This window comes from Ailuropoda melanoleuca, chromosome 3, assembly GCF_002007445.2.
Source record: "Ailuropoda melanoleuca isolate Jingjing chromosome 3, ASM200744v2, whole genome shotgun sequence".
NCBI classification, from domain to species: Eukaryota; Metazoa; Chordata; class Mammalia; order Carnivora; family Ursidae; genus Ailuropoda; species Ailuropoda melanoleuca.
This window is the reverse complement of record NC_048220.1, coordinates 7,547,385-7,572,904: the sequence shown is the minus strand read 5'-3', so window position 1 is coordinate 7,572,904 and position 25,520 is coordinate 7,547,385. Positions and strand designations below refer to the sequence as shown.

At 42.5% G+C, this 25,520-nt stretch overlaps 1 protein-coding gene across 2 annotated transcripts in view; it reads right to left on the bottom strand.

Moving 5' to 3' along the window:
• Window positions 1-25,520, bottom strand: part of LVRN (laeverin) — a 71,026-nt gene that overhangs the window by 28,740 nt on the left and 16,766 nt on the right. For both annotated transcript variants that reach the window (XM_034655898.1, XM_034655899.1), the window contains exons 2-10: window positions 24,567-24,709; window positions 22,739-22,878; window positions 19,328-19,454; window positions 10,230-10,384; window positions 8,686-8,799; window positions 2,543-2,686; window positions 1,950-2,015; window positions 1,770-1,835; window positions 1,122-1,294 (exon numbers count right to left, since the gene is read on the bottom strand). In XM_034655898.1, coding sequence (XP_034511789.1) covers window positions 1,122-1,294; window positions 1,770-1,835; window positions 1,950-2,015; window positions 2,543-2,686; window positions 8,686-8,799; window positions 10,230-10,384; window positions 19,328-19,454; window positions 22,739-22,878; window positions 24,567-24,709 — 1,128 coding nt within the window. The remainder of the gene's footprint in view (window positions 1-1,121; window positions 1,295-1,769; window positions 1,836-1,949; window positions 2,016-2,542; window positions 2,687-8,685; window positions 8,800-10,229; window positions 10,385-19,327; window positions 19,455-22,738; window positions 22,879-24,566; window positions 24,710-25,520) is intronic.

Below are 25,520 nucleotides of genomic sequence, written 5' to 3'. Positions count from 1 at the left end.
ACTTTGAATGAGGGTCTGTGTTGACCTAATTGCTAAGGCACACATCTTCTCAAAGGTCACGGAATCGTGATGAGCACATGGTGATGGATGCAAGTGTTGAATCACTACATCGTACACTTGAAACTAACAGAACACTGGAGGTTAACTAACTGGCATTAGAATAAAAACTTTTTTAAAAAGTCATGGAATAGCAGCGTGAGTAGGGACATTCAGCTCTATTCCTCTCCCCTGGGGTTTTAAAGAAAGAACAGGATGACCTCCATGTTTGGGCGATAGTATTTGAACTCTACTCCCTCATTTGCGCTGATACTTAGCCACAGTGGTATGTGAACAGCAGAACACTATCCAACACACTTGAACATCGTCTGACAAGTTAAGAAAGGGAAGGGAAGGAGAGAGGAAATGATGAACACTAAGCTGCTTTACACTCAGTTTTTCATTTCGTTTGGACAACAACCTCCTGGGACAGACGTTATCGCATTTATTTTACAGATAAGGCAACTAAAACTCAGAGATTTTAAATCAGACTTACCTAAGGTTTGAATTTTGGTGAAGTTGATATTTAAACCCAGGTATAAGGGAATTTAAGACCATAATTCTAATATTATAGGCATGGCTATCGATACACTCATACGTGTACCTGCAGACATGCGTGGAACTATTCCTCAAAGACACAGTGACCATTCGGTTGCATTTCTAGTGAAAAAAAGACAACTTTGCAGCAGGATCCCCTTTTCTCTTACCTAACATGAGGCCATGCATGGTTCTATTGCATTGCCTCTCACCCAGAATCCTGAGTAATTCATTGCTTCTGTCTGAAGGACAAAGAGGGTACATAGCCCCGAAGCTTTGGTTGCGATGTCATGCTAAATGCCGGGGGCGGGGCACTGCCTGGAATCCCTCAGTGCAAGTCTCTGGCCTCGCTCAGGACATCAGGAGCTCCCCCTCATCCCAGAACCCCGGGAGCATCCCGCACAGAGCACAAAGTTGCCATCCCAGAGCCCCTCTGCAGAAGAGTGGGTACCCTGCCCGGTGTCATGCTTCCTCACCCACGGGCTGCCTTCCATCTGATCAGAGCTGAACCCCAACGAAGGTGAAGACAGAGGAGCAAATGTACCTACTTGCGGGTTAGAAGAGTCTCATTTTTAACCTTTCCAAGATAAAATGGCTCCTGTTTGACAGCGCCTGTGGATACATTTAAGGTGATAACTGGAAAACCACTCTGGTGGGTCCAACTGTCCATTATGCTTTTCACTGTTGCTGGCAACAGAATTTTATTCTGGTCATCTATGACCTGTTTTAAAAAATCATCACAAGAGCAGATATTTACCATCAAAATTGTTTCAGGTAGGACTCTCCCAAAAGAAATTACATGGGTTATTCTACTCTTCATTTATATTCTTTTTTTTTTTTAAAGATTTTATTTATTTGTTTGACAGAGACAGAGACAGTCAGCGAGAGAGGGAACACAAGCAGGGGGAGTGGGAGAGGAAGAAGCAGGCTCATAGCAGAGGAGCCTGATGTGGGGCTCGATCCCAGAACGCCGGGATCACGCCCTGAGCCGAGGGCAGACACTTAACGACTGCGCCACCCAGGCGCCCCTACTCTTCATTTATATTCTAATCCTCCATGGATGATGTTCTGAACCAAATTCAGAATCATACTCAACTCTCTATGTGAATGAGTCCTTAGTTCATTCCTTCATTCACTCACTCACTCACTCATTCATTCATTCACTGAGCACGCATGTCAGGAAGTAGGACAATTACCATTTGAAAATGCCTCCATAAATCATCTTGCTCAGCATTTGAGTAAGAAAATGTCTTCAAATATGACTGTAAAAAATAGAGAAGTTAAAAAGAATGGAAAAGTTAAGGTTAAAATAAATAACATGCCCAAAACAATTTATGTTTCCCAACTTCCAAGTAACAACAATTTTGTAAACTCACCTTGAGTGCACTGATAAAGAAATTCTCATTCAGGAAGCTAGAAAGCATTCGGACCAAAGATGCTCCCTAAGACAAGAAACAGCCCATTGTTTGAGCAAATTCAGTACGTAAATACGGACACATTCCATTTCGATAAGCAATATTCTGGGCTTTTCTCCTGATTGTACTGTGAACTTCAGTTGAATGTGTGGGTTATCCCCAAATACGCTGATAAAACAGCAGACTGTCACTAACTAATAGGTAAAAGGTGAACAAATGTTCTGCATATAAAGAATTCAGGATACACAAAATACTTTAAGCTGAGATATTTACATGATAAGAATAAATTTCCACCAAACAGAAGGGTTCACCTTAAAAGTAGCACGTTGTCTCAGTGTTTTTATAATGATGGATGGTACTGAGCACCTAAAATAATACTTGCTAGATGAGAATTGATTTAACCGCATTTTCTGAAATTCAATCTGCTGAGCAAAATTACGATTACTTGTATCAAAGGTTGTATAGTATCATATTAGTCTATTATTCTTAGAATTCCATTTTATGTACCTTACTGCAAGAGTGCAAAACAAAAGGAAATATAGAACTGATTTTACCTTGTTGTAAGTAAATAAGTCAAAGAGTTCATTTATTTCACTGGTTTCTTTGAAATTTTCCACCTTCAAGGACACAGCTCTAGACACCAGGGCGTGATCTTCACTGAGGACATTACGTAAAATGTTAGAAAAAAAGATCTCATTCTAAAAGGAAAAGATTGAGCAACATTAACTTCTTCAGTGTCACGGAAGCAAAAAATTCAAATACTTTCAGAATGCTTTCAAAAATACTTTCAAACACTGACACTGAAGGGGAAAAAATCATTCAGATGTGCTCAGTGAGCTGCCATATGCCAAATAAGTCAGGATTCCTTGAATAACAAAACTCTAAGATACTTTCCTCCCCATTCAATACCCTTTTTATTTCCATTAAAAAAAAAAAAACCTATTATAGAAGTCAACACGTTTTCCAAGAGAGCTAGCTACATTTCCCCAAAGGAGGTGCCTGATCACGCAGACAGGACCCTCTAGGGAGTAGCATCTCTAGGCGGTTTCAATCCTCTAGAACTGTATTGGTGATTTTATTAGTAAACCCTTAAAATGGGTCAGTCTCTGTTCAATGAACAATTACAGACTAAAATGTGCCAGATTTACAAATTCGATGATGATGTCATAATTCGTAATTGGAAATAAATCCACAGGCTGAATACTACAGTTTCTAGATCATGCATTTATGAGAAGGCAATTTATTATATCCGAATAAGTACAGAACCCTCCAAAAAACTAGACCTCTCTCAGACGTAGGACAAGGGCCATTTCTTTTTTGAAGGAAAGACAGAAGGATGACCAACATACAAAGAGGGGTGGGGCATGGCAGAACCAAAGAAAGGAGAGTGGCAAAGAAGCAGCAGAGACAGCTGGCTCCCACCCTGCAGAGCTGGGCCAGCCTCCTCATAATTCACAAGCAGCCTCAACTCCTAGTGGCTATCTCTGGGATCCCCGAGCTGACTCCTTCAAATTCTGCCCACTTCCATTGGCCAGCGTTCCAACCAACCCTCTCCTGTCAGTGTATTATTTTTCAACTTATTAACACCATTGATGAGACTACTGTCAAACTCAGCTCTTCCAGAAAGGAGACAGCCTATCATTTAGAGCTATACACCTCAAACTATAATGAGAATAAGGATCCCCTGGGGATTTGAATGATTCATATGTGAATGCAGTTGGTCTCTGCTGGGGTCTGTATTTCTAATCAATTACCTGATGATGCTGGTGTTGCTAGCGTGATTATCCTGCTTTGAGTAGCTAGAAGTTAGAGAAGACATTTGTGTAAGTGTGATCTTATTCATTAAGTATTGGTTTTATTAGTTTAACCCTCAAGCGATCTTGAGAGTGTCTCACAGTTGAACCATGTGTTCTTTAAGTACTATGAGGTAAACAGAGGAAATAAAAAGCACCTGTAATCCTACACTCCAAGATAGTCACCATTAGAATGTTAGTACTGTTCTTTCCCAATCTCTTTCCCTATGTATTTATTTATTCACATACATGTAAAAACTTTTATCCTGCTTACTTACTTATTATGACATTCATTTAAAAATTCTGTTACCTCACCTTCATAACTATCCCTAAAATTGGCTACTGCATTACAAATGAAACATACATAAACTGGAAGGAAATAAGCTAAAACTTAATAGTGATGATTACAGTGTGGTCAAATCTCAAAGTAGAGCAGAAAACATTTCTGCAAAAGCAAAACACTAAAATAAATAAATGCATGGTTACAGAATGGCCCCTGAGTCAATTAACTGTAACTGACTTCATCATCTCCCTATTAACTAGGCATTTAAATTACTTCCAGCTTTTTACTGTTTTGAATAATATTTTAACGAACACCTTTATGCATAGCCTTTTCCATGTTCTGTGATTTCTCTCCCTTCCCCTCAGAATGGACTGTCTCTCTTCCGTCTGCCTGGTATAAGATCTTCTATCATCTTCTTGGTCTCACTATAATCACACAGGTTAACTGTGGTGAATGGGGCAAACACTTCTTCCTCAACATCCCCAAGGTCTCTCCCCTCTGGGCCTCCCATAAGGTGACTCTTGTCCCAGTTCTGCTGGAGGGAGACACTTACAAAAAAAGCGACATTAGCCTTTTAAAAAATCATATTTGGCCACTGCATATAGTGATTGGATGGAGAAAGTGTATCTATATACCCACCATTACTTTCTTATTGCAAGCTGCAAGATTTTAGATTAAAAAAAAAAAACTACTCCTTTTAACTCTATTATTAGCCTAAGAAATATTATTACTTATTATAATGAGTTTACACAGACTGTCACTGTGGTTAAAAGCACAGGCTTTAGAGTTGAGCTGCCTGGGTGTGAATCCTACCTTACCATCTTAGGACTTGTGTTACTCATAAAAGGCAGCCAACTTTAGCTCTCTGAAACTCGGTTTCTCCATCTAGAAATGGAGGAAACAACATTGTCCTCCTTAGATTATTTTTAGGACTAAATTATTTTACATAAAGGTCTTAACACAGTGCCTGGCAAATAGGAACTGTTCAAGAAGGGTTAGTCACTTGCAATAACCTACCATCATCATCATCATCATGTCTTTAGAGTTGAGTATTGAATCAGATAATGTATACAATACTCTGTAAACACATGAGCACTTGGTAAATAGTAGTCACAAAGTAGATAATAATGCGTTGAATGACTGCATGAAACTTACTTTATAAATGAGAAACTAAAACTCAGAGGTGTTCAAACCATAATGATTTTTTTAAAGATTTTATTATTTATTTGAGAGAGAGAGAGAGTGCACAAGTAGGCGGACAGGGAGAAGGAGAAGCAGACTCCCTGCTGAGCAGGGAGCTTGATGTGTGACTTGATCCCAGGACCCCAGGATCACGACCTGAGCCAAAGACAGATGCTTAACTGACTGAGCCACCCAGGCGCCCCACTTACAATGATTCTAAAACCACAGTAAGATCTGACTGGCTGCAGGGCTCCCATGTGCCTTTCCCTGCACCAAGTCTGCTGCTTCCTTAGCCCAGGCAGAGGAAGAGAGCCAGAAAAGTCAGTGGGGGGGGGGGCAGCATCAGAGCTGAGTCAAACCACTGGTCCCCGACGTTTTCAGAATCTGTGACCATGACCCATTCATAACACATTTTAATGACTTTCAGCTGAAATCAGACCAAGAAAGGAAAGCTGGAAATCTATTGCTACATATGGCTCTGTGGTTCTCTTCCCCAATGTCAATGTCATGACCAGGTTAAAAGGAAGCCAAAGTTCTTGATCTCTCAAAGTTCATTGAACTAAGGCTCTCAGCTTTTAAAAAACAAAGCTCATGGCAATGTTTCAAGTGCCAGGATCTGATGCTCTTTTGCCAAGGGTTATATTCACTGAGCTCCATGGACACTGAGAAATGTAGACTCAGAAAAGAGTGATCAAGTCCGCATCGGGCTCCCAGCTCAGCAGGGAGCCTGCTTCTCCCTCTCCCTCTGCTGCTCCCCCTGCTCTCTCTCTCTCTGTCAAAGAAAGAGAAAAAGAAAAAGAAAAAGAAAAAGAAAAGAAAAGAGTAATTAAGGGGGCACCTGGGTGACTCAGTTGGTTAAGCATCTGCCTTTGGCTCAGGTCATGATCCCAGGGTCTTGGGATCGAGCCCTGAATCGGCCTCCCTGCTCAGCCAAGAGTCTGCTTCTCTCTCTCCCTCTCCCTCTGTGTTTGCTCTCTCTCTCTCTAGCTCTCACTCTCTCTCAAATAAATAAATAAAATCTTTTTAAAAAGAGCAATTAAGAAACCAGTGATTAAAAGAAATAACTAAATGGTACAAAGAGAGGTGAATCTTATCATGCTTGTTTCAAAAACACTAGTAATATGTCTTCATCAAACTTTCCCAGATTATGATAATACCTTAGCCAATTTCAGTTGCATTAAGAGGTAACTGATGTTAATGATATATTCCAGTCAATTAAGAAAATAAAGGGTGAATCTAATTGTTTCATGGGAATGGAACTGCTTTTCTTATTGAATCCAAGCAGAGTTAATTTGGGATACAACCAAATGCTTTCACAGTTACAGATGACATGAACCATGCATAGCTTCTGTCTCACAAAAGAGAGATATAAACAATTTTGTAGCTACAGAGTATATGGAAAGGACTTTTGAAGACAACTAAGGTTTACTCTACATATATAAAGTTTATATAAATGAAAAAAGTCATAAAATGAACTCAACACACCACCCATTGGCTCTCAGGGGACAAGAACGCTCTTATGTTTTCTCCGCAAAGCACAGTTGGGCAAAAGCATAACCGTGGAGTCAGAGACACCTGGAACTGAATCTCATCTCTGACCTACAGTAGCCGTGAGACCTTAAACAACTTACTTAATGCTCCTACGCCTGTTTCCTCAACTAGAAAATAGAGTGACAACTACACTCAGATGATTGTTTTTTTTTTTAAAGATTTTATTTATTTATTTGACAGAGATAGAGACAGCCAGCGAGAGAGGGAACACAAGCAGGGGGAGTGGGAGAGGAAGAAGCAGGCTCATAGTGGAGGAGCCTGATGTGGGGCTCGATCCCATAACGCCAGTATCACGCCCTGAGCCGAAGGCGGACGCTTAACCGCTGTGCCACCCAGGCGCCCCTCAGATGATTGTTTTGAGAATTAAGTAAGATGATGTATGTACAAAACTCACACTACCTGGGACTTACGTCCTAAGTGCTCAGAGAATAGGAGACACAGTATTATTGTTACTATGGTCATTACCTTCGTCATCAGACTAGACCCGGACAACTGGGTTATTATCACAGTTCTGTCCCCATCACGCAGATAACTTTGGCGAGTCACCTAACCATCCAGGACTTCAGTCTCCTTATCTTTGTAACGATGTCCAACCCAGGGGAGGCAGAGTGGCTGGACTATGGGCGACTCTGCAAAGCGTAGGGGGCGTGGCATGGAACCGGGGTATGAAGAGGCTGCCACATCAGTGTTTCCCACAAACTGTGATTTCACCAACACGTAAAAAAAAAGAGGATTTTTTAAATAACATTTCTGAGGAAACAAGTTAGGTGTGCCAACTGTATAATTCCACCAAATAGTCAAAAAAAACCAAATATCATCTATCTACCATCTCCCTCCTTTCCTAAAAAGAGGAAATTTTATTGCCAATATAATAGGAAACACATCGTCTTAGAATCTCCTTCAAAGTGGGTGGTATTACATTTCGCCTGTAATAAAGATCTGGCCAATGGAGCTCAGTCAGTCTTTCAGATATCAATACACTGAGTGAGGATGGGGAAAGGAGAAAAGAGGCCAAGAACCAAGCTTGGAAACACGGGGAGGTGGGAGAAGGGACTGGCCAGCCAGGAGCAGCAGGACAAGCAGCCTTGAGCATCAGAAAGGTGGAGAGAAGCAGGGACAGAGCGAAAGCAAGGACCTCGGGCTTGCTGTCAAGAAGTGAGGTACGTGTCAAGGAATGATATTACATCTAAGCATTTAAATATCTGAGTCCAATAAAAGCAATTCCGTTTTATCATGCCATCCTGAAAGCACTACCTAATTAATCTACATAAATGACCAGAAATGGAACTTACAGTTGAAACAATCAGATTTGCATATTCATGAATTTGTATTTTCATATTACTATTTATTCAAAACAGCAAAATGGTATCGGCTATAATATATATGATATCAGTTACACAGCTGATCTCTACAATATTTTATAATATATAGCATATGACTTATCATTAAAGTCATAGGCTACTGATTACAGTGGCTGTAAAATTGAGTCCAGTTAGGAATAGGTGAAAATGACCTTAAATCTAACAGTAGGTAAAGATAATAGGCATATACCTTATAAGGTGGTATAATAAAATATTAGGCAACCCTTAAAAATCTTGTTTTCAAAAATGATTTAATGATTTGCAGAAATGCTCTTGATATAATATGAAGGACAGAAGGCATTACACGTTTCTGTGTAAAAAAGTAATTCCCACTTTTACGATTATTTACAATGAGTTAAAGCCTGGAAAAAGAAAACACATAATAAAGATAACACTGATCATCTCTCGTATTACAGATGATTTAATATTCCTTCTATTTCTCCATATTTTACACATTTGAAACAACGAAATACATTTTTCCATATTTAGCAGAAACAATTACAAATAAACTTAACAGACATACTTACTCTTGGGAATTTAGGATTGAAGTTGCTAACGACTCCAAATTCAAAATAAGATGCAAAACCCTCTTTGAGCCAGATATCGTTCCACCAGTTCATGGTAACCAAATTTCCAAACCACTTTTGGAGATGGGAGAAAAAAGAGCTTTCTTAAATTTAATTGAGGAATATTTACTGTAATTGCATGTTAAATACATATAAGGTCAAAGACATAATGAAACTGTATTTCCCTCAATAACAGAACTGGAAAATAGGACTCCAAAAACCATGTTGTGGCTTTAACGTGAATAGATATCAGTCAGGCATTTCTTTGAAATAAGTATTTCACATCCAATGACTGAAAGTAATTTTTTTTTTAAAACTGTCATGTTCAAAGATAAAGCTAAGCTAGAGTAGCGTGGCTGAAACCATCCACTTCCCCAAGAGTTACGTTAATTTAAATAAAGCGGGAGTCTGGAATGTTCACTTAACACCTACTAATTACAGCATCTTAGACTCTAAAGCGACGACATCAGAATTTTTCAGCAAGCAGTTGTGTTAAGAACATGTTTTGATCTGCGCCAAGTCACTCACGTGTTCTGCTATAATTATTTTCTATTTGAGCTTAACAGAAACAAAGTGTCAAATGGACGATGAATGGAATCAGGAAAGAAAAACACAATAATCTCTAACACCAACGAATCTATACCCTAGTATTTAATCAAATTCTTGCAACAGCCGCCATGCATTAATCGCCAGCAGCCGGTCTTCCAGAACAATGTGCTGCTTGAGCAATACCCAAAAATGGTGCTTCGGGTGACTAATTGGAACTTATCAAGATTTGTGGTGACTACGCAACGAGGTGTTATTCTCTCCCAGTAAATCGTTCTTTCCCCAAACTTCTTGTGGATCTACATATCAAGGAGATAATAATTTCATAGTTTAGATCATTTCTTTCTGGACAAATGTGTATTAATGGAGTCAAGGTCAAAAGGCAGATGCAAGAACCTCCATCAAACACATAACTAAGCTCTTAAAATCACATTGTGAAAGCGCAGATCTAATGAAATAAATCCTTGCTTACACTGCTTTTGGGTATGCGGCTTGAGGATTAATTATTGCTCATCTCACTGACACGCTAACCAATTGCCTATATCCCTTGAACCCCTCTTCAAACAAAGCAAAAACCAAATTCCTAACAACCTACCATGAAATGTGGATATCTTTTAGTGACTTTTTTGAATATCCCTTATTTTAAGATGGAATGAAAACAAATAATCATAGTTCTGGTTGGCCTACTTCCCCTGAAGAGGGCTCTGTGGAGTGAAGTTTACTTTTGGATGTAAATACTTGACCTCCAAATGGCCGGGAAGGTCTCATTGCTATGATCTATCACGAGTAGTTCAAATTCATGCAAGATCTGATTACAGAGATTTTTCCTTCACTGCCCCACTTCTTGAATAATTTTTTTAAAATTTGGTGTACCATAGAGGTTTTGTTTTCTGCTATCCTTGGTAGAGCAGCTGGAGAATATCTTCATGTGAAATAAGAAAGAACATTTTACCACATGCCTGATGTCCAATCTCGTGGGAGAGAATGAAGGAGATCACAGCCTTTTTGTCTGTTACTTGATCATTTGGTTGCATCAACAATAATGACTCATCGAATATCAATAGTCCCCAATTTTCCATTGCACTGTTGTCAAAAGCAGGCAAGGCAATTATATCTAAGTGGATTTAAATGGAGGGAAAAATGAAATCATCTCTTCCAAATAGTTTGAGATTTCCAGATACAACGATCTCAAAATGAAATCCTAAAATTACTAAAAGAAAATACAAGTGAATATTTATAATGTGAGGGGGGAGAAGACGAATACCAAAGACAGAAGCCAGAAAATAAGTGGTTTTGATGGTTTGAAAATCAAATACTTTTGATAAAGGACCTGTACAGAGAAATCTTAAAACTTCACCATAAAAAAATAAACTTTACAAAACTGGCAAAAAATCAATCTAAAGAGACATTTCATTGCATAAGACAGGCAAATACGCATATGAAAAGACGCTCTACATCCTATGTCATTGGAAAATTGCGAATAACATCAATGAGATACCCCTATACACCCATTAGGAGGGTTTAAATCCAAAACACACTACCGAATGCTGGAGAAGATATGGAGAGACAGAAAATCTCATTTATTGCTGGCAGGAAGGCAAGATGGTATGGCCACACTGGAAGGGAGACAGTTTGGCAGTTTCTTATAAAACTAAAGTCTAGCCATACAGTCCAGCAACTGAGCAATTGAGGTTATTTGCCCAAATGAGTTGAAAACTTAAGTCCACACGAAAACTGGCACAAGAATATTTATAGCAGCTTTGTTTTTTTTAAAAGATTATATTTATTTATTTGAGAGCAAGAGAGAGAACGCAAGAGCACATGCACGAGTGGGGGGGGGCAGAGAGAGAGGGAGCAGCAGACTGGCCACTGAGCTGGGAGCCCGACTCCACTCCACTCCGGGCAGGGCTCGATCCCAGGACCCTGGGATCTTGACCTGAGCCAAAGGCAGATGCTTTACCATCTGAGCCACCCAGGTGCCCAATAGCAGCTTTATTTGTAATTGCAAAACAAAAAATCGGAAGCAACAAAGATATCTTTCAACAGGTGAACGGATACACAAGCTGCAGTATATCCACACGATACAGTGTAATTCAGCAATAAAAAGAAATGAGCTATCTCACTACGAGAGGACAAGAAGGAACTTTAAATGCAGGTTGCTAAGTGAAGAGAAGCTGGTGGGGACAAGCCACACGTGGTAAGATTCCAGCTATGTAACATGATAAAGAAGGTACAACCAGAAAGACAGTAAAAAGATTGGTGGTTACCAGGACTCTGGGGCAATGAGCACAGAGGATTTTTATGACAGTGTAACTACTCTGTATGATTATAATTTTGGACACACGTCATTATACATTTGTCAAAACTCTTGGAATGTATAGCACCACGAGTGAAACCTAACATACACTACGGGTTTATTTAACAATATTGCGTCAATATTCATGCATCAATTGTAACAAATGTTAACACTCTAATGCAAGATATTTACAGTAGCAGAAACTGTGTGGGGGGAAGGGGAACCGAAGGTGGTAAATGGGAATTCCCTATACTTGCTATGTAATTTTCCTTAAACCTGCAAGTGCTCTAAAAAAATAGCCTAGTTAATTTTTTTAAAAGATTTTATTTATTTATTTGAGAGAGAGCGATAGTGAGAGACAGCATAAGCAGGGGGAGGGGCAGAGAGGGAAGCAGGCTCCCCGCTGAGCAGGGAGCCCAATGCAGGACTTGATCCCAGGACCCTGGGATCATGACCTGAGCCAAAGGCAGACACTTAACCGACTGAGCCACCCAGACATCCCAGAAGTAGTCTAGTTAAAATGAAATATTTTAGCTTACCAAAAGACATAAACAAATAAACAAAAAAGACCATAAACAAATTTGGGAGAAATTTGGGGAAAATATCTGCAGCATATATCACAAGCAACTAGATAACTTTTTTTCATATCTTAAAAAAACAAACAAAACAGACCCAAAAAAACCTCTAACAGATCAAAATAAAAAAAACAAAATGTGAACAATTCACTAAAATAATTCAAATAGCCAAAAACCTTACTTAAAATGTTCAACTTCATTATCAGAAACACAAATTAAAACAGTGATATAACTTAATCTTTCAAATGTGTAAGAGGATTAATAATTAGTACTGCTAATATTAGTATTAATAATGAGGTACAGAAATATTGGCATACAGCCTGTTGGTAAGGGTGTGACTGCTACAGTCTTTCTGGAGTGATCCAGCAAAACGCTTCCTAATTTTTTAAAATGTTCCTACCCTTTGACTAACTCATTCAGCTTTTGGGATTTATACTAAGGCAAATAGCATGGTAAACATTGGTAAACATTCCCTATGTTTTCTTTAATGTTCTTAAAGTGGCCAAAAAATGGGGGAGGGCATGCAGTTAGTCCAAATGATCAGCCAGACGATTTAAATAAATTATTTTGCCAAATTGATAAGCAGGCATTCTATGTTTGTTTGTTTGTTTGCTTGAAGATTTTATTTATTTATTTGACAGAGAGAGAGACAGCCAGTGAGAGAGGGAACACAAGCAGGGGGAGTGGGAGAGGAAGAAGCAGGCTCCCAGCGGATGAGCCTGATGTGGGGCTTGATCCCAGAACCCTAGGATCATGATCTGAGCCAAAGGCAGATGCTTAACGACTGAGCCACCCAGGTGCCCCAGCATTCTATGTTTTAAAAATGACAATACAGGAGCGCCTGGGTGGCCCAGTCGGTTGAGTGTCTGGACTCTTGGTTTTGGCTCAGGTCAGGATCTTGAGATCCTGCGATTGAGCCCCGTGTCAGGCTCGGAGCTCAGCATGGTGTCTGCTTGAGATTCTCTCTCCCTCTGCCCCTCCCCCCACTCACACAGACTCTCTCTCTGGGATAAATGAATACATCTTTAAAAAATAAAAAATAAATAAAAATGACAATACAAAAGAACAGTTATCTGGATCATGTTGCCACATACAGTTACCTTTAAAAGAAAACAAAACAAGAGGCCAAAGAACAGTCTCAACACTGTGGTTCCATTTTTGTTAAAAACAAAGAATCAAATACAGAGATTCAGACTGCTACAGACAGGAAAACAGACAGCAAAATGTTACCTTGGTTATCTCTGAGTGGTAGCATTACGGGAAATTTTTATTCTTTTTGTGTTTTTCCCGATTTTTCCAAATTTTCTATGGTATGATCATTTACTAGTTTTAAAACTAGAAGAACAGGGCACCTGGGTGGCTCAGTCAGTTAAACATCCGATTCTTGATTTTGGCTTGGGTTGTGATCTCAGGGTCGTGAGATCTATCCCAGTGATGGGCTCCAAGCTGGCTATGGCACCTGGTTAAGATTCTCTCCCTGTGCCCCTCTCCCTCTGCCCCTCGCCCACCCAAAATAAAGCTAGAAGAACAAGAAAACATTTTTACCTTCTTTTGCTAATAGAAGGAATGCCCTTTTTATAATGCACGCTGTGTTTGCCTAGTGAATGTTCTGTGCTATGCTGTGTCCCATAGATTATGTTGACTTATCGAAGGTGGTGTGTGCAGTAAAATGTATCCAGGTCCTCACACAGCCTCCGCTAGTTAATGCTCTATTATCTTTGTGCGTACTTAATGGCTCAGCCTAGCTTGGCGCTCTTCTACCTCCCTTTTCCTCCACCTGCACCCATCCCCCACTAACCTACCCACTTTCCTCGCAAAGACTGCTCCACTCCACTCAAGCCAATCCCTTCGCTCTCTACTCCTGCTGAGCCATTCCCTGCTAGAGCCCTTTGGTGCCCCAGGCAGCCCTCTGTTCAATCTATGAATGCCCCATCCTTGTGGTCCACTCTTAACCAACTCTAAGAAGCCATTCCTTACTAACTCCTGATCATGATTTTTTTTTAAAAATTGGGTTTTTTTTGTTTTTTGGTTGTTTTTTTTTTTTTTTAACCTCCAGATGCACAGAATTGGGAGTAAGTACATTCTTGTTTCTTAATCAACTATCATCCCTGGCTCACACAGGACCCTGTTTTTATTTTAATGATTACCTCATATTTTAAAATAATGCCATTTAGGGGCGCCTGGATGGCTCAGTTGGTTAAGCATCTCCCTTCGGCTCAGGTCATGATCTTGGGGTCCTGGGATCCAGCCCCATGTCACCCCTGCTCAGCAGGGAGCCTGCTTCTCCCTCTCCTCCCTGCTCATGCTCTCTCTTGCTATCTCTCTCTCAAATAAACAAATCAAATCTTAAAAATAAAATAAAATAAAATAATGGTATAAATACCCATGAATCAGCCCCTCTCCCTTTAGAACAAGGGTTGGCAAACCCTCTCTTTAACGAGCCAGATCGGAAATATTTTCAGCTTTGTGGGCTGTATGTTTTCCGTCACATCTTTAACTCTGGCATCACAGAGAAAAAGCATCCATAGACACTATGTAGGCAAATGAGCATGCTGTGTTCCAATAAAACTTTATTTATGGACCTTGAGATTTGAATTTCATGCAATTGCCATGTGTCACAACATATTCTTCTTTTGATTTTTTTTCCAACCATTTAAAAATGTAAAAACCACTCTGAGTTTGTGGGCTATCCAGAAAAGGGCAGTGGGCCAGATTTGACAGCTTGCCAACTCCTAATTGAGAATATTGCTAATAACTCATACTGTGATTCCCAGACCAGCAGCATTAACACCATCTGGGAACTTATTAGAGATGGAAATTCTGGGACCAACCACAGACCTACCGAAACAAAAATTCTTGGGTCAACATCTGTGTTTTAACAAGTCTTCTGGATGACTCCAATGCATGCTGAAGTTTGAGGACAGCTGACTTACATCTCTCTCTGTGTTCCTTCTCAACTCATACTTTAGTGTCTTCTTCCAGCAGCTAAATCACTATCCTCAAGTTTAGGGGTTTTCATTTTTAAACTTTAGAAAAAAGTGTTTCATTTTCATTGCTATAGAGTTTTTTGCTGTATGAATGAGCCATAATTTATCTATCCATTCTCCTAACAATGACCATTTTGGTTGCTTTTGATCTGGGGCTATATTATAAAAAGCGTAGCTATGAACGTTCTTGCACACATCTTTTGCGGCATATGTGCTCAAATTCCTCTTGGAGATATATTTAGAAGCAGAATTATTGGGTTTTAAAGTATTCTAATGGTCAACATTGCAAGATAATAAATATGTTTCAAAGTTGTCGTGATGATCGATACTCCCTTCAACAAGGCCATTTTCTAACATTTGGCATTTGTTAGATGCCTACTTTTTAACAAGTGAATAGGTATAAAGTGGTGCCTCACCCTGGCCTTGGACATTCATTTCTTGGATTACTAATGAGGTTAAATATCTCTGTATATAAGTTTATTGGCCCCATGTGTTCCTTTTTTATAAAGCATCCATTCAAGTATCCTTTCCTTGTTTTTTCTTCTGTATTGTTATTATTTATTTGTAGGTGTTCTTTATATATTTAGGCTACTCCCATTACCACTTCTTAATCTTCTCTCTCTTAAGACTTTTACTTGGCCAGTCCATTAGGTCTTGCCTTGGTGATTTGTGGCTTTTGCTTCTACATACTGAAGCTACCACCCCAACTCAGCTACTTGAAAAGGGCCCCAGCCACCTACTTCTCTTGCATTCAAAAAGCACCAAGATGGTTACCTAGCTGGCTCAGTCAGTTAAGCACCAAACTCTTGATTTCGGCTCAGGTCATGATCTCAGGGTTCTGAGGTTGAGCCCCGTGTCAGGCTCCATGTTCAGTGGGAAGTCTGCTTAAGATTCTCTCCCTCTCCCTCTGCCCCTCCCAACTGCTTGCACACAAACTCTGTCTCTCAAAAAAAAGGGGGGGGACACCAAGAAAAGTAATAGGTAACCAGTATTTGCTCAATAGATTCTCATTGATTATGGTCATTATTTCACTGCTTTATGATTTATATTGTATTTGTGTTTCATGTCTACAAAAGTTCAAATCATGCAAGGATGTGTAATATATATAGTTAGGACACTATTGCTTTAAAGTTAAGAGCAAAATTAATACTTAAAAGAGAAGTTGCCATTTTTTTAAAGTCTGCAGGGGCACATGGGTGGCTCAGTTAGTTAAGCATCAACTCTTGATTTCAGCTCAGGTTATTATCTCAGGGTCGTGAGATTGAGCCCTGAATCAGGCTCCATGCATTGTCAGGGAGTCTGCTTGATATTCCCTCCCTCTGCTCCTCCCCCTGGCTCCCATACACATGCTCTCTCTCAAACAAATAAATCTTTAAAAAATAATAAAAGTCTGGGGGCACCTGGGTGGCACAGCGGTTAAGCGGCTGCCTTCGGCTCAGGGCATGATCCCAGCATTCGGGGATCGAGCCCCACATCAGGCTCTTCCACTATGAGCCTGTTTCTTCCTCTCTCACTCCCCCTGCTTGTGTTCCCTCTCTCGCTGGCTGTCTCTATCTCTGTTGAATAAATAAATAAAATCTTTAAAAAATAATAATAATAAAAGTCTGCAAATCTTAAAAGCCCATTATTTACCCTCTTAAGATTTTACTTATTTGTGAGAGAGAGTGAGAGCAAGAGAGATCACAAGTGGGGGGAGGGGCAGAGGCAGAGGGAAAAGCAGGTTCCCCACTGAGCAGGGAGCCCAATGTGGGACTTGATCCCAGGACCCTGGGATCATGACCTGAGCCGAAGGCAGACTCTTAACCAACTGCGTCACCCAGGTACCCCAGACCATATTTATTCCTTAAGGCATCATGCCACTTCTTCTTCCAAAACTTACAACAACCTCAACACCCAGCTCTACAAGGCTCTAATATTTTGACCTTTCAGTCCGCTTTTGACTTTAAACGATAGCAACACCAGAAAAAAAAAATGCTGTTACATGAACATGGTTTAGATTCTCGGGCTTAGAATTCATTGAGCAAGCCACAAAAGAGAGAAATGGAAAGAATGGCACATGGGATAAAGAAGCAAAAGAGCTTGTCACCTGACCTCTGAGAGTAAGAGCGTGGCTTAGGTGGGAAAGGCTGGAAGGGAAGGGGTTTGTGTCTTGTTTTGTTCTGTATTTTTTAAATGGCTCAACCAAGAGTTACAATAACCAGGAAACATTCGTTTCTCTTTCTCTTAAAGATCCAGTAATTAAAAATCTCCTTATTTTAATCATCTGTCAAAATGCAGTTGTGATGAATGCCACCTGCAGGTCACATTGGTTGAGAGCCTGTGCGAGATACAAAAATGTGTCAAATATAACCCTGATTTCCAGAAGCTGACAACCTAGTCAGGATTTGCATGGAATTACTGAACTAACTGCATGTATTTATTCCCTTCACACACACACACACACACACACACACACACACACACACACACACAAGTTTACTGCTTAGCATTCTGAAAGAAGCATTATCCATACGCACTGAGGGTACAAAGAAAAAGACAAGCCAGATCCTGACCCACATTACTCCTGATCTAATGGGGGGGCACAATTAGGATGTAGTTAAGTCAAGAGCTCAAATGGAGGGGTGCACGGGATGCTGTGGAAGCATGAGGAAAAGGGAATCAGGGGAAGCTTCCTGGAGGAGGGGGCAGTGAGTGGAGAAATATAGGAATTAACCGATCGGTTAATCCTAGACCTCATCGCAGGATGTGCAAAGTGCACGTGCAAGAGCCTGGGGGAGAGGAGAAGAGGAGGGTGGAGGAAGGGACAGAGGGGGTGCCAAAGCCTCCTTCCAACTCTGAAGAACTGCCGAAAGCCCCGAGAGTTTGGCAGGAGATGCACTGTTGTAGAGACAGAGTACAGAGTTTGGACTTGGTCCTCAGGGCGACGGGAAGCCACGGAGAGGAGGACAGTGATATGGCCGTTGGATTTTGCTACAGAAAGATTCCCCGTGCCTCAGTGTGGGAGGTGGAACTGAGGAGGCAAGAGGGAAGGGGGCATAACCAAGTGAGGGCAGCTGAGGTGGGACTGCTGGTGGTGTGAGCTAGACAGGGCTGGGGGCGCGGGGAGGAGGGGATGGAGATAATAAGGAGGAGGCTAACTGGATGCAGGAGGTGCTTTATGGAACAGGGCATGGAGGGTCACTCTGGACTGTTCCTTACCTAAACAAAGACAAATGGAACTTTTCTTGCCTAGACAAGTGCCGTCTTGAGATCCTCCAGCCAAAGCCTCCAAGCCCAGGCTTCTGAGGCCTCCAACTCCCAAAAAGACAGGTATCACTTCGGGGATCCCTGCATGGGCCAAGGCTGCCTCAAGCCCCGTTCCTCCTGAGCCAGCAAGCTTAAGCTACAGAGCCCCCGGCTCGCCAGGCTGAGTTCAGGAGGCTGGAGTTCCCAGATACGACCTTCCTACCTTCTTCCGCCATCTGCCAGTGCAGACCGAGCATACTTTTTCCAAGACTTCACATAACATGTCAGCGAAATAAAATACGTTGACATGGTATACCCTCACTGCAGGCAGAGAAAACACTGGACAACTTTCTAAGCTGAGTGACTCACACGATTTGAAGGACATACTTTATGGATCTATAAGCAGTAAGGCATTTACATATTTCCTCGAGGGTCCTAGTGTTCACACGTGAGTCCAATTTTATACAGCAGACGTTGACAGACAGGACTCCACGTCCTCATCCAATGACTCGCAGTTAAAGAATAGGAAAAAAACAAACACACAAAACGCACACAAACCCCACCCCACAGAAAACCACCACCAACCCAAAACCCTCATTTGCGGGAACTGGGGTAATTCACATAGGCCTGCTAAAACATCCAGAATGTTGCATCATCCACATGCACTGGGAGAGGAAAGGACAGAATGCAAGAGAGAGAACGGGGGCTGCAGGCTGGGAGGCTGGCAATGAATACCCAGAAGGGTTCTAAATCCCAAACACTGGGCAGACGGCGTTGTACAGAGCAATAGCAGACAGGCCTCTCTGTGTTCAGGAAGGTGTAGGATGCAAGGCTGGGAGGCCAGCAGGGCTGCCCTCAAAATAGCAGCTCAATGCTGACAGTGGGTCCTTGGCGGCTCCTCTGTGTACCCTTTGACCTTAACCCAGGGCCCCCATAATAGGAAGCCCATTGCATTGGAAAGGAAGACGGCTCACCTGTTTTGGGAAGAGGGTAACTAATATTAAATAAATCTTCCAGAAAAGAGAAGATGGGACCTGTGATGTTCAAAGCAAAGTCTGCGTTTCTGTTGGCGATGGCGTCTTTCCGGGCCCAGATGCGTATCTAAATCAAAACAATGAAGTGGTGATTAGGAAAAGCAGTAGTGACTTTGGCGAAGGGCAGCCTGCGTCCTCCAATTCCCTGATGCTCTAGAGTTCAAGCCTGACCTTTTCAGAAGAAGCTATGGAAGAGAATGTTGGCAGGTGACCCCTTGAACAACATGGGGGCGATAGGGGTGCCGACCCTGTGCAGTCAAAAATCCACAGATCACTTTTGGGTCCCCAAAATCTTCACTGCTCATAGGCTGTTATTGACCAGAAGCCTTCCCGATCATGTGAACAGTCACTTAATACATATTTTGTCTATTATATACTGTTTCTTATAATAAAGTAAGCTAGAAAAAAGAAGATACTATTAAGGAAATCGTAAGGAAGGGAAAATACATTTACAGTGTCGAACTATACAGAAAATCCGTGTGTTAGTGGACCCGCTGGGCTCACATCTGCGCTGTTCAAGGGTCAACTGGAAATGTTTACGTGCCCTGGAGAAAATCCAGGAGGCTGTTTGCTAAGATGTGAGCAGTGATTATCTGGAAAGGGCGTTATTTCCATGTTGTACAGTAACACGTGCAACTTTTGGAATTTGGAAATAATCCTTGGACTAGTATCTACCCCCACAGAAAATGTAGACTCTGTCTTCAAGGAAAAGGGCACCTCGGACCCTTGCTTGCCCCCTTTTTAGGACATATTTCCAATGTTCCCAAACAGAATTGTGCGGTTAGCAGGGTGACACAGTGTAGTACGGATTAGACACGTTCGCAGCGTGCAAATTTAAAACAGTCTCTTCATGTTTATTAATGCTAAGGTCATTAACGGTGCCATCTTGTTTTCAAAATTTTTAAAAAAGTTCATCAACGGTTGTGATTTTATAGTTGTTGAACAAATGAATTCCGTCTCTGTTTATGACACTTCCTCTTTAGCAGGGAAAAAGAAATCTCTGCCATGCTTTGTTAGTTTAACGTGACCGAGCTATCCTTTGGGCCCTTGGGAGTTGATTTGGGCCACCTTCGTGATGACTTTGCTCCTGTTTGACCATTCATTATTATTTTAATATAGAATCATTTTATATCCCACAGCAATAGCATTGGAGCACGTTTTTACTGGGGTGCCTAGCATTAACGCAGAAGAACGTGCATGAAACCCAGTAACCCTGGAAGGAAAGTTAGAAATGAGTGAATTAAGATAACTGTCCTGATGCGAATACTGTCGATTTGAGGACGCGTTCTCTGCAGAACACTGGAGCACATGCTAGGAAAAGGGAAAACAGGACAATGATATCTGCAGATAGCTGCGCTCCAGCAACACATTCACCTTGCTCTGCTTGTATTTCTGCTGGAAAATTTGTCTTGAATTACGTGAACTTGGAATTACGTGAGGTCTTCAGGAATGTTCCCCTCTCACAGGATGCAGCCACCTGCTTCTGGGGCCTCCTACCTCATGCTTTTCGGCCTCCCCCACACTGCACTCTCCCCTCCCCCCACCTCCAGCTCCAGGCAATGCAGATTGCTGCGCCCAAGCCCACACCGCTCAGTGGAAGGAACACTCTCGCATTTGAGATGGATGCATTTTCACTGGAACATCTGGGGAAATAACTGAACCTTTGTAGGTTTGACTTCCGTGTCAAATCTCCTCCCCTAAACTACCATCCTATGAGCCAAGGGGGAGGCAAGTGATGGAGACTTCTAGCTGTGTGGGAGGGGGGCCAACACCAAACAGTGAGGGATACGTGGGAGACGTAGCCATAAAATTCCTTCAAAACCACACCTAGCCCCTCAGTGTGATCTTGGGGTCCTCCCTGCACCCAGCAGACCTCAACACCTACAAGAGGAAAGTCTTTACACGTGCCAGTGTGCACTAAGTTCTACTCAAAAGCTGTTATGTCCAACCTTAGGTCCAGGTCTCCATATTTATCCTCACGTCAAAGATCAACCAACCGCCTTTCCAATCTCACTCAATTTTTATCTCTTCCTTGACAAGCCATTGTTTGTATAATCTGGACCCTCTTCCAAGAGTACATTTTGGTTCCCCTGTAGGATAGATGGTGGATTCCTTCCCTTTGGAGAGAACTGAGCCAGAGCCAAAGGCAGCATTCCACTGATAAACTCATCCCAAATTTCAAGTTTCTGGCGAAGAATGTGCCTTTCTTAGGCCTCTTCCATTTCCTCTTTGCTTCAATGGCAGCTGGTTTTCTTTTCGGGGCTATCCTTCAACAAGAGACTGGCCCCCTTTTCTCCGACGTTGCTGAAGAGCAGCCCCGAGAGCAACAAGGTCCTGGAGCTGTGGGAGTTGATGCGCCACCTTGGGTCGCTCCTTCATGCCAGGCCCCAAGCCCGTGCTTCCACATCCTGCCCGAGGAGATTTCTCAGGAGGCGTCGTAAATGTTTCACTTGGCCTGTGATCCGTCTGTGACTCTCAAGGACCCACCAGCGACTCTCTGGGAAGTGAAGTAAGGTTGCTGCCAAGAGCTGAGGAGGAGAAGCTGAGGTTTGCATGGACACCGAATGGTTCATTCAGGCTTCAGAGGAGTAGCTCTGAGTGATTCTCCCCTTGGTGATAGGCTTGTCCCCTCCACGGCCTCCTGATCTGCACAAGTCCATGGTCCAAGCCTGGAGGACACTGGGACCCCGGGAGAGCGTCTCTGTCGGCTGCGGGGGCCTGATTTTCCTCAGCTCTGGGAGGTCGATGTGGTGAGAAAGGCCGCAGCCGGCAGAATGGGCCTGACTCTCCTCCACGCTCCTGTGTGGGGTGTGGGCCAGGGGTAAAGGGCTGCCGCAGTCACCCGGATACTTTCCCCGAGGGTGACTATGGACAGAGGGCACACTGGCTGAAAACCAGGTGTTTGAGGACAGAGCCCCTCCTTCCCCAAACTCTGGGGGAGCGCTGTATGTCTCCGAGTGAAGCAAGCCAGCTGCCCCACTTCTGGATGGGGTGATCCTTTTTGGGGGGGGACTTTATTTATTTATTTGGGAGAGAGAGAGGAACGACAGCACAAGCGGGGGGAGGGGCAGAGGGAGAGGGAGAAGCGGACTCCCTGCTGAGTAGGGAGCCCAATGCGGGACTCGATTCCAGGGCCCTGGGATCAAGACTTGAGACGAAGGCAGATGCTTAACTGACTGAGCCCCCCACGTGCTCCCCACACTAAGAGTTTCAACAGGGCTTAGAAACAGTCAGGGGGCCACCAGGAGGTGACATGGGAGACGGGGCGTAGCCCCCAGATGCGCAAAGAACGGATGAACCACCCACAGCCAGTACGAAGGCACCCTTACCTCGACCGTCTTCCTCACTCACCTCCTTGCCCCTTTCGGTTTGGTCCACATGGGCATAGTCACATATGGCCAAGGCCACTAAGTAAGTCGGCATGTGGGGCGTCGTGGAAAAGGTGGTGACGGTCCATATGCTTCCATTCGCGTCTCTCCTTGCAGACTGACCTGCAGAAATCGATTTCAGGCCAAGTCACTGTAAAGCGAAGCAGTAACAGCCACCTCTGAAACGATGTGTCAGGCACTTGTCACCCCACAACTTCCTCCCAGCCAGTCCCCAGAGTCCAGCCAGGCGTTTGGATTCCTCCACCCCACGCTCATCAAAACCATATGAAGTGAAGTAAGTCAGAGAAAGACGAATACCATATGATTTCACTGATGTGTGAAATTTAAAAGGCAAAACACATGAGCCAACCAACCAACAAACAAAAAAACTGGAAACAGACTTATAAATACAGAGAATAAAATGGTGGTTGCCAGTGGGGACGGGGCTGGGGAGATGGGTGGAAGGGGTGAAGGAGATTAACAGCTACGAACTTCCAGTGATAAAATCAATGCCATGGAGGGGAGCTGGGGTGGCTCAGTCGGTTGAGCCTCTCTGACTCTTGGTTTCAGCTCAGGTCAGGATCTCAGGGTTGTGAGATCGAACCCTGCCTCGGGCTCCATGCTCAGCATGGAGCCTGCTTAAGATTCTCACTCTCCCTCTCCCTCTACCTCTGCCCCTCCCCCTGCTACCACACTCTCTGTTCTCTCTCTCTCAAAATAAATAATCTTTTAAAAAAATCAATGCCACGGGGATACAACGTACAGCGTACAGAAGATTGTCATTAAGAGTCCTAACTTTGGCGGCAGACGGTGACTACAGGTATCACGGCAAACAGTGCATAATGTTACATAATTGTCAAATCACTATGACATACCTCTGAAACTCATGTAATCTTATATGTCTGCTATCCTTCAATTAAAAACAAATAACCAACATTAGGAAGATCTAAGGACAGCATCTTTGCTCTGAATCAGTATACTGAATAATATTGACGGAGGGCCAAATCCACGTGCACGGTGAGGTCCACGACCCACCTCTTCTCTTTTCCGTCACTTCTGTTTTCTAGACTGTCCAGCTCTCACAACACTTCATCTAGACCCTCCCAGGCCCACAGGAGGTCAAGGAAGGGCAATGTGGCCACTGTTAGGTATCGACAGTCTTCAGTGGAGGCAGGCTGGGTCTTTAAAGCCAAGGGCCGTGTATCTGGTATGAATTGGGATGGCACATGTTAACAGGGAATGGTGGGGACCCCAGCAGGCTGGGGGGGTCGGGGGGCATCTGCAGGGACAGCCTCTCATGAGCTGTAACTATTGCTGTCACGAAGGAGCAGCATGCCTGGTGTCCTTAGATCTTCTAAGTTTACAAGGAAGTAAAAATCTTGATCTTTATGAGAAATCTCTGGATTTTTAAAAGTTCAATCAGAAGAAAAAAAAATCATGTGAGCCAAATGAAACACATCTGTGCACCAGATTCAGACCAAGTCTGCTAGCTTGTTATCACTAATGATCAATAGTGAAGGCCAAACTAGTGGGGGGATAGGCTGCCAAGGAATAAGGACGACGTGGTGTCCCCTGCTTTCAATGCAAAAAGAATCGGGATTTACCATTTCTGAGATGCTGGTGCTGGGAAAGACCCCATGGGACTGCTCTCCCTAATTATAATTCTAGGCCAATACAAGGCCTAGAAAGGCTATTGACATCAAAGCTATTACAGAGTTAAATATATATGCATACACATATATATCTGTATATATACATACACATATGTATCATTAATATATATGTATATGAGGACAGGAAACATTACTTACCTAGTTTGGGCATATTGGAAAGGGCCACATAGCTTGGGTGATGAATAATTGTAATATTAAATGTTGCCTTTAGAGCCGGCTCATCGAAACAAGGAAACACACTCCTAGCAAATGTGGGTTCCATCTGAGACACTACCAGGGCCCTGCAATACATTTTTGGAAAACATCTATTTATTTTTATTTCAAATTAGGGGAGACAAAAAAATATTGAGGGATGATGGCTTATAATTATATTCAGGAAGGAGTGAGAATATTTCCCCTCATCTTCCGTGAGGCCCTTCAGGTTAACACACACACATTTTAGTTCTCACCACACCTTGGGATTCTTGTAAGACCTAAAATACAAAAGACCTATTTAATTTTTGACCACAAAATACTATTTACTTCATGACATCATATGCCTTTCCAACCCTCTGCAAACAAAATAGGAACAAATATAGCAAATATGCAATGACAGGCTTTTGAGAACCAAGTTATTTTTTAAACTAGGTTTACTTTTTGGGGGAATGAACTATTGCTCTCATCCTCCGTCAAAGTGCAGGCAATGTCTGCTGGAGAATGTCTACATTTTTATGTTTTTCTCACATGGTCCCTCTTCTTCCTGGTTGAACACTTAGAAAAGGTTTTATCTAAGTTCTTGCCAAACGAAAAAAAACAACAACAACATTCATTTACATGCGGGTAGATTTAGCAAATCCCTACTGCTCCTTCCCCCATCTCCATGGAAAAATACAAAAACCGACATTACCCACAGCGCACTGGTGATTTACGGGGAAAAGTTTAGGGACAAGAGTGCCCTGGGCAAACGATTTGTCAGGTTCATCCTCTGTAAACACGGGGCATCTGACAACAGATGGGTCCTCGCTAACAACTTTGCTCTCAAAATAAACCTGTGCTTCTCATTCAGACTTGGTGACCTGGGACCTGGATTTGGGATGACGGTTGTGGATGCTA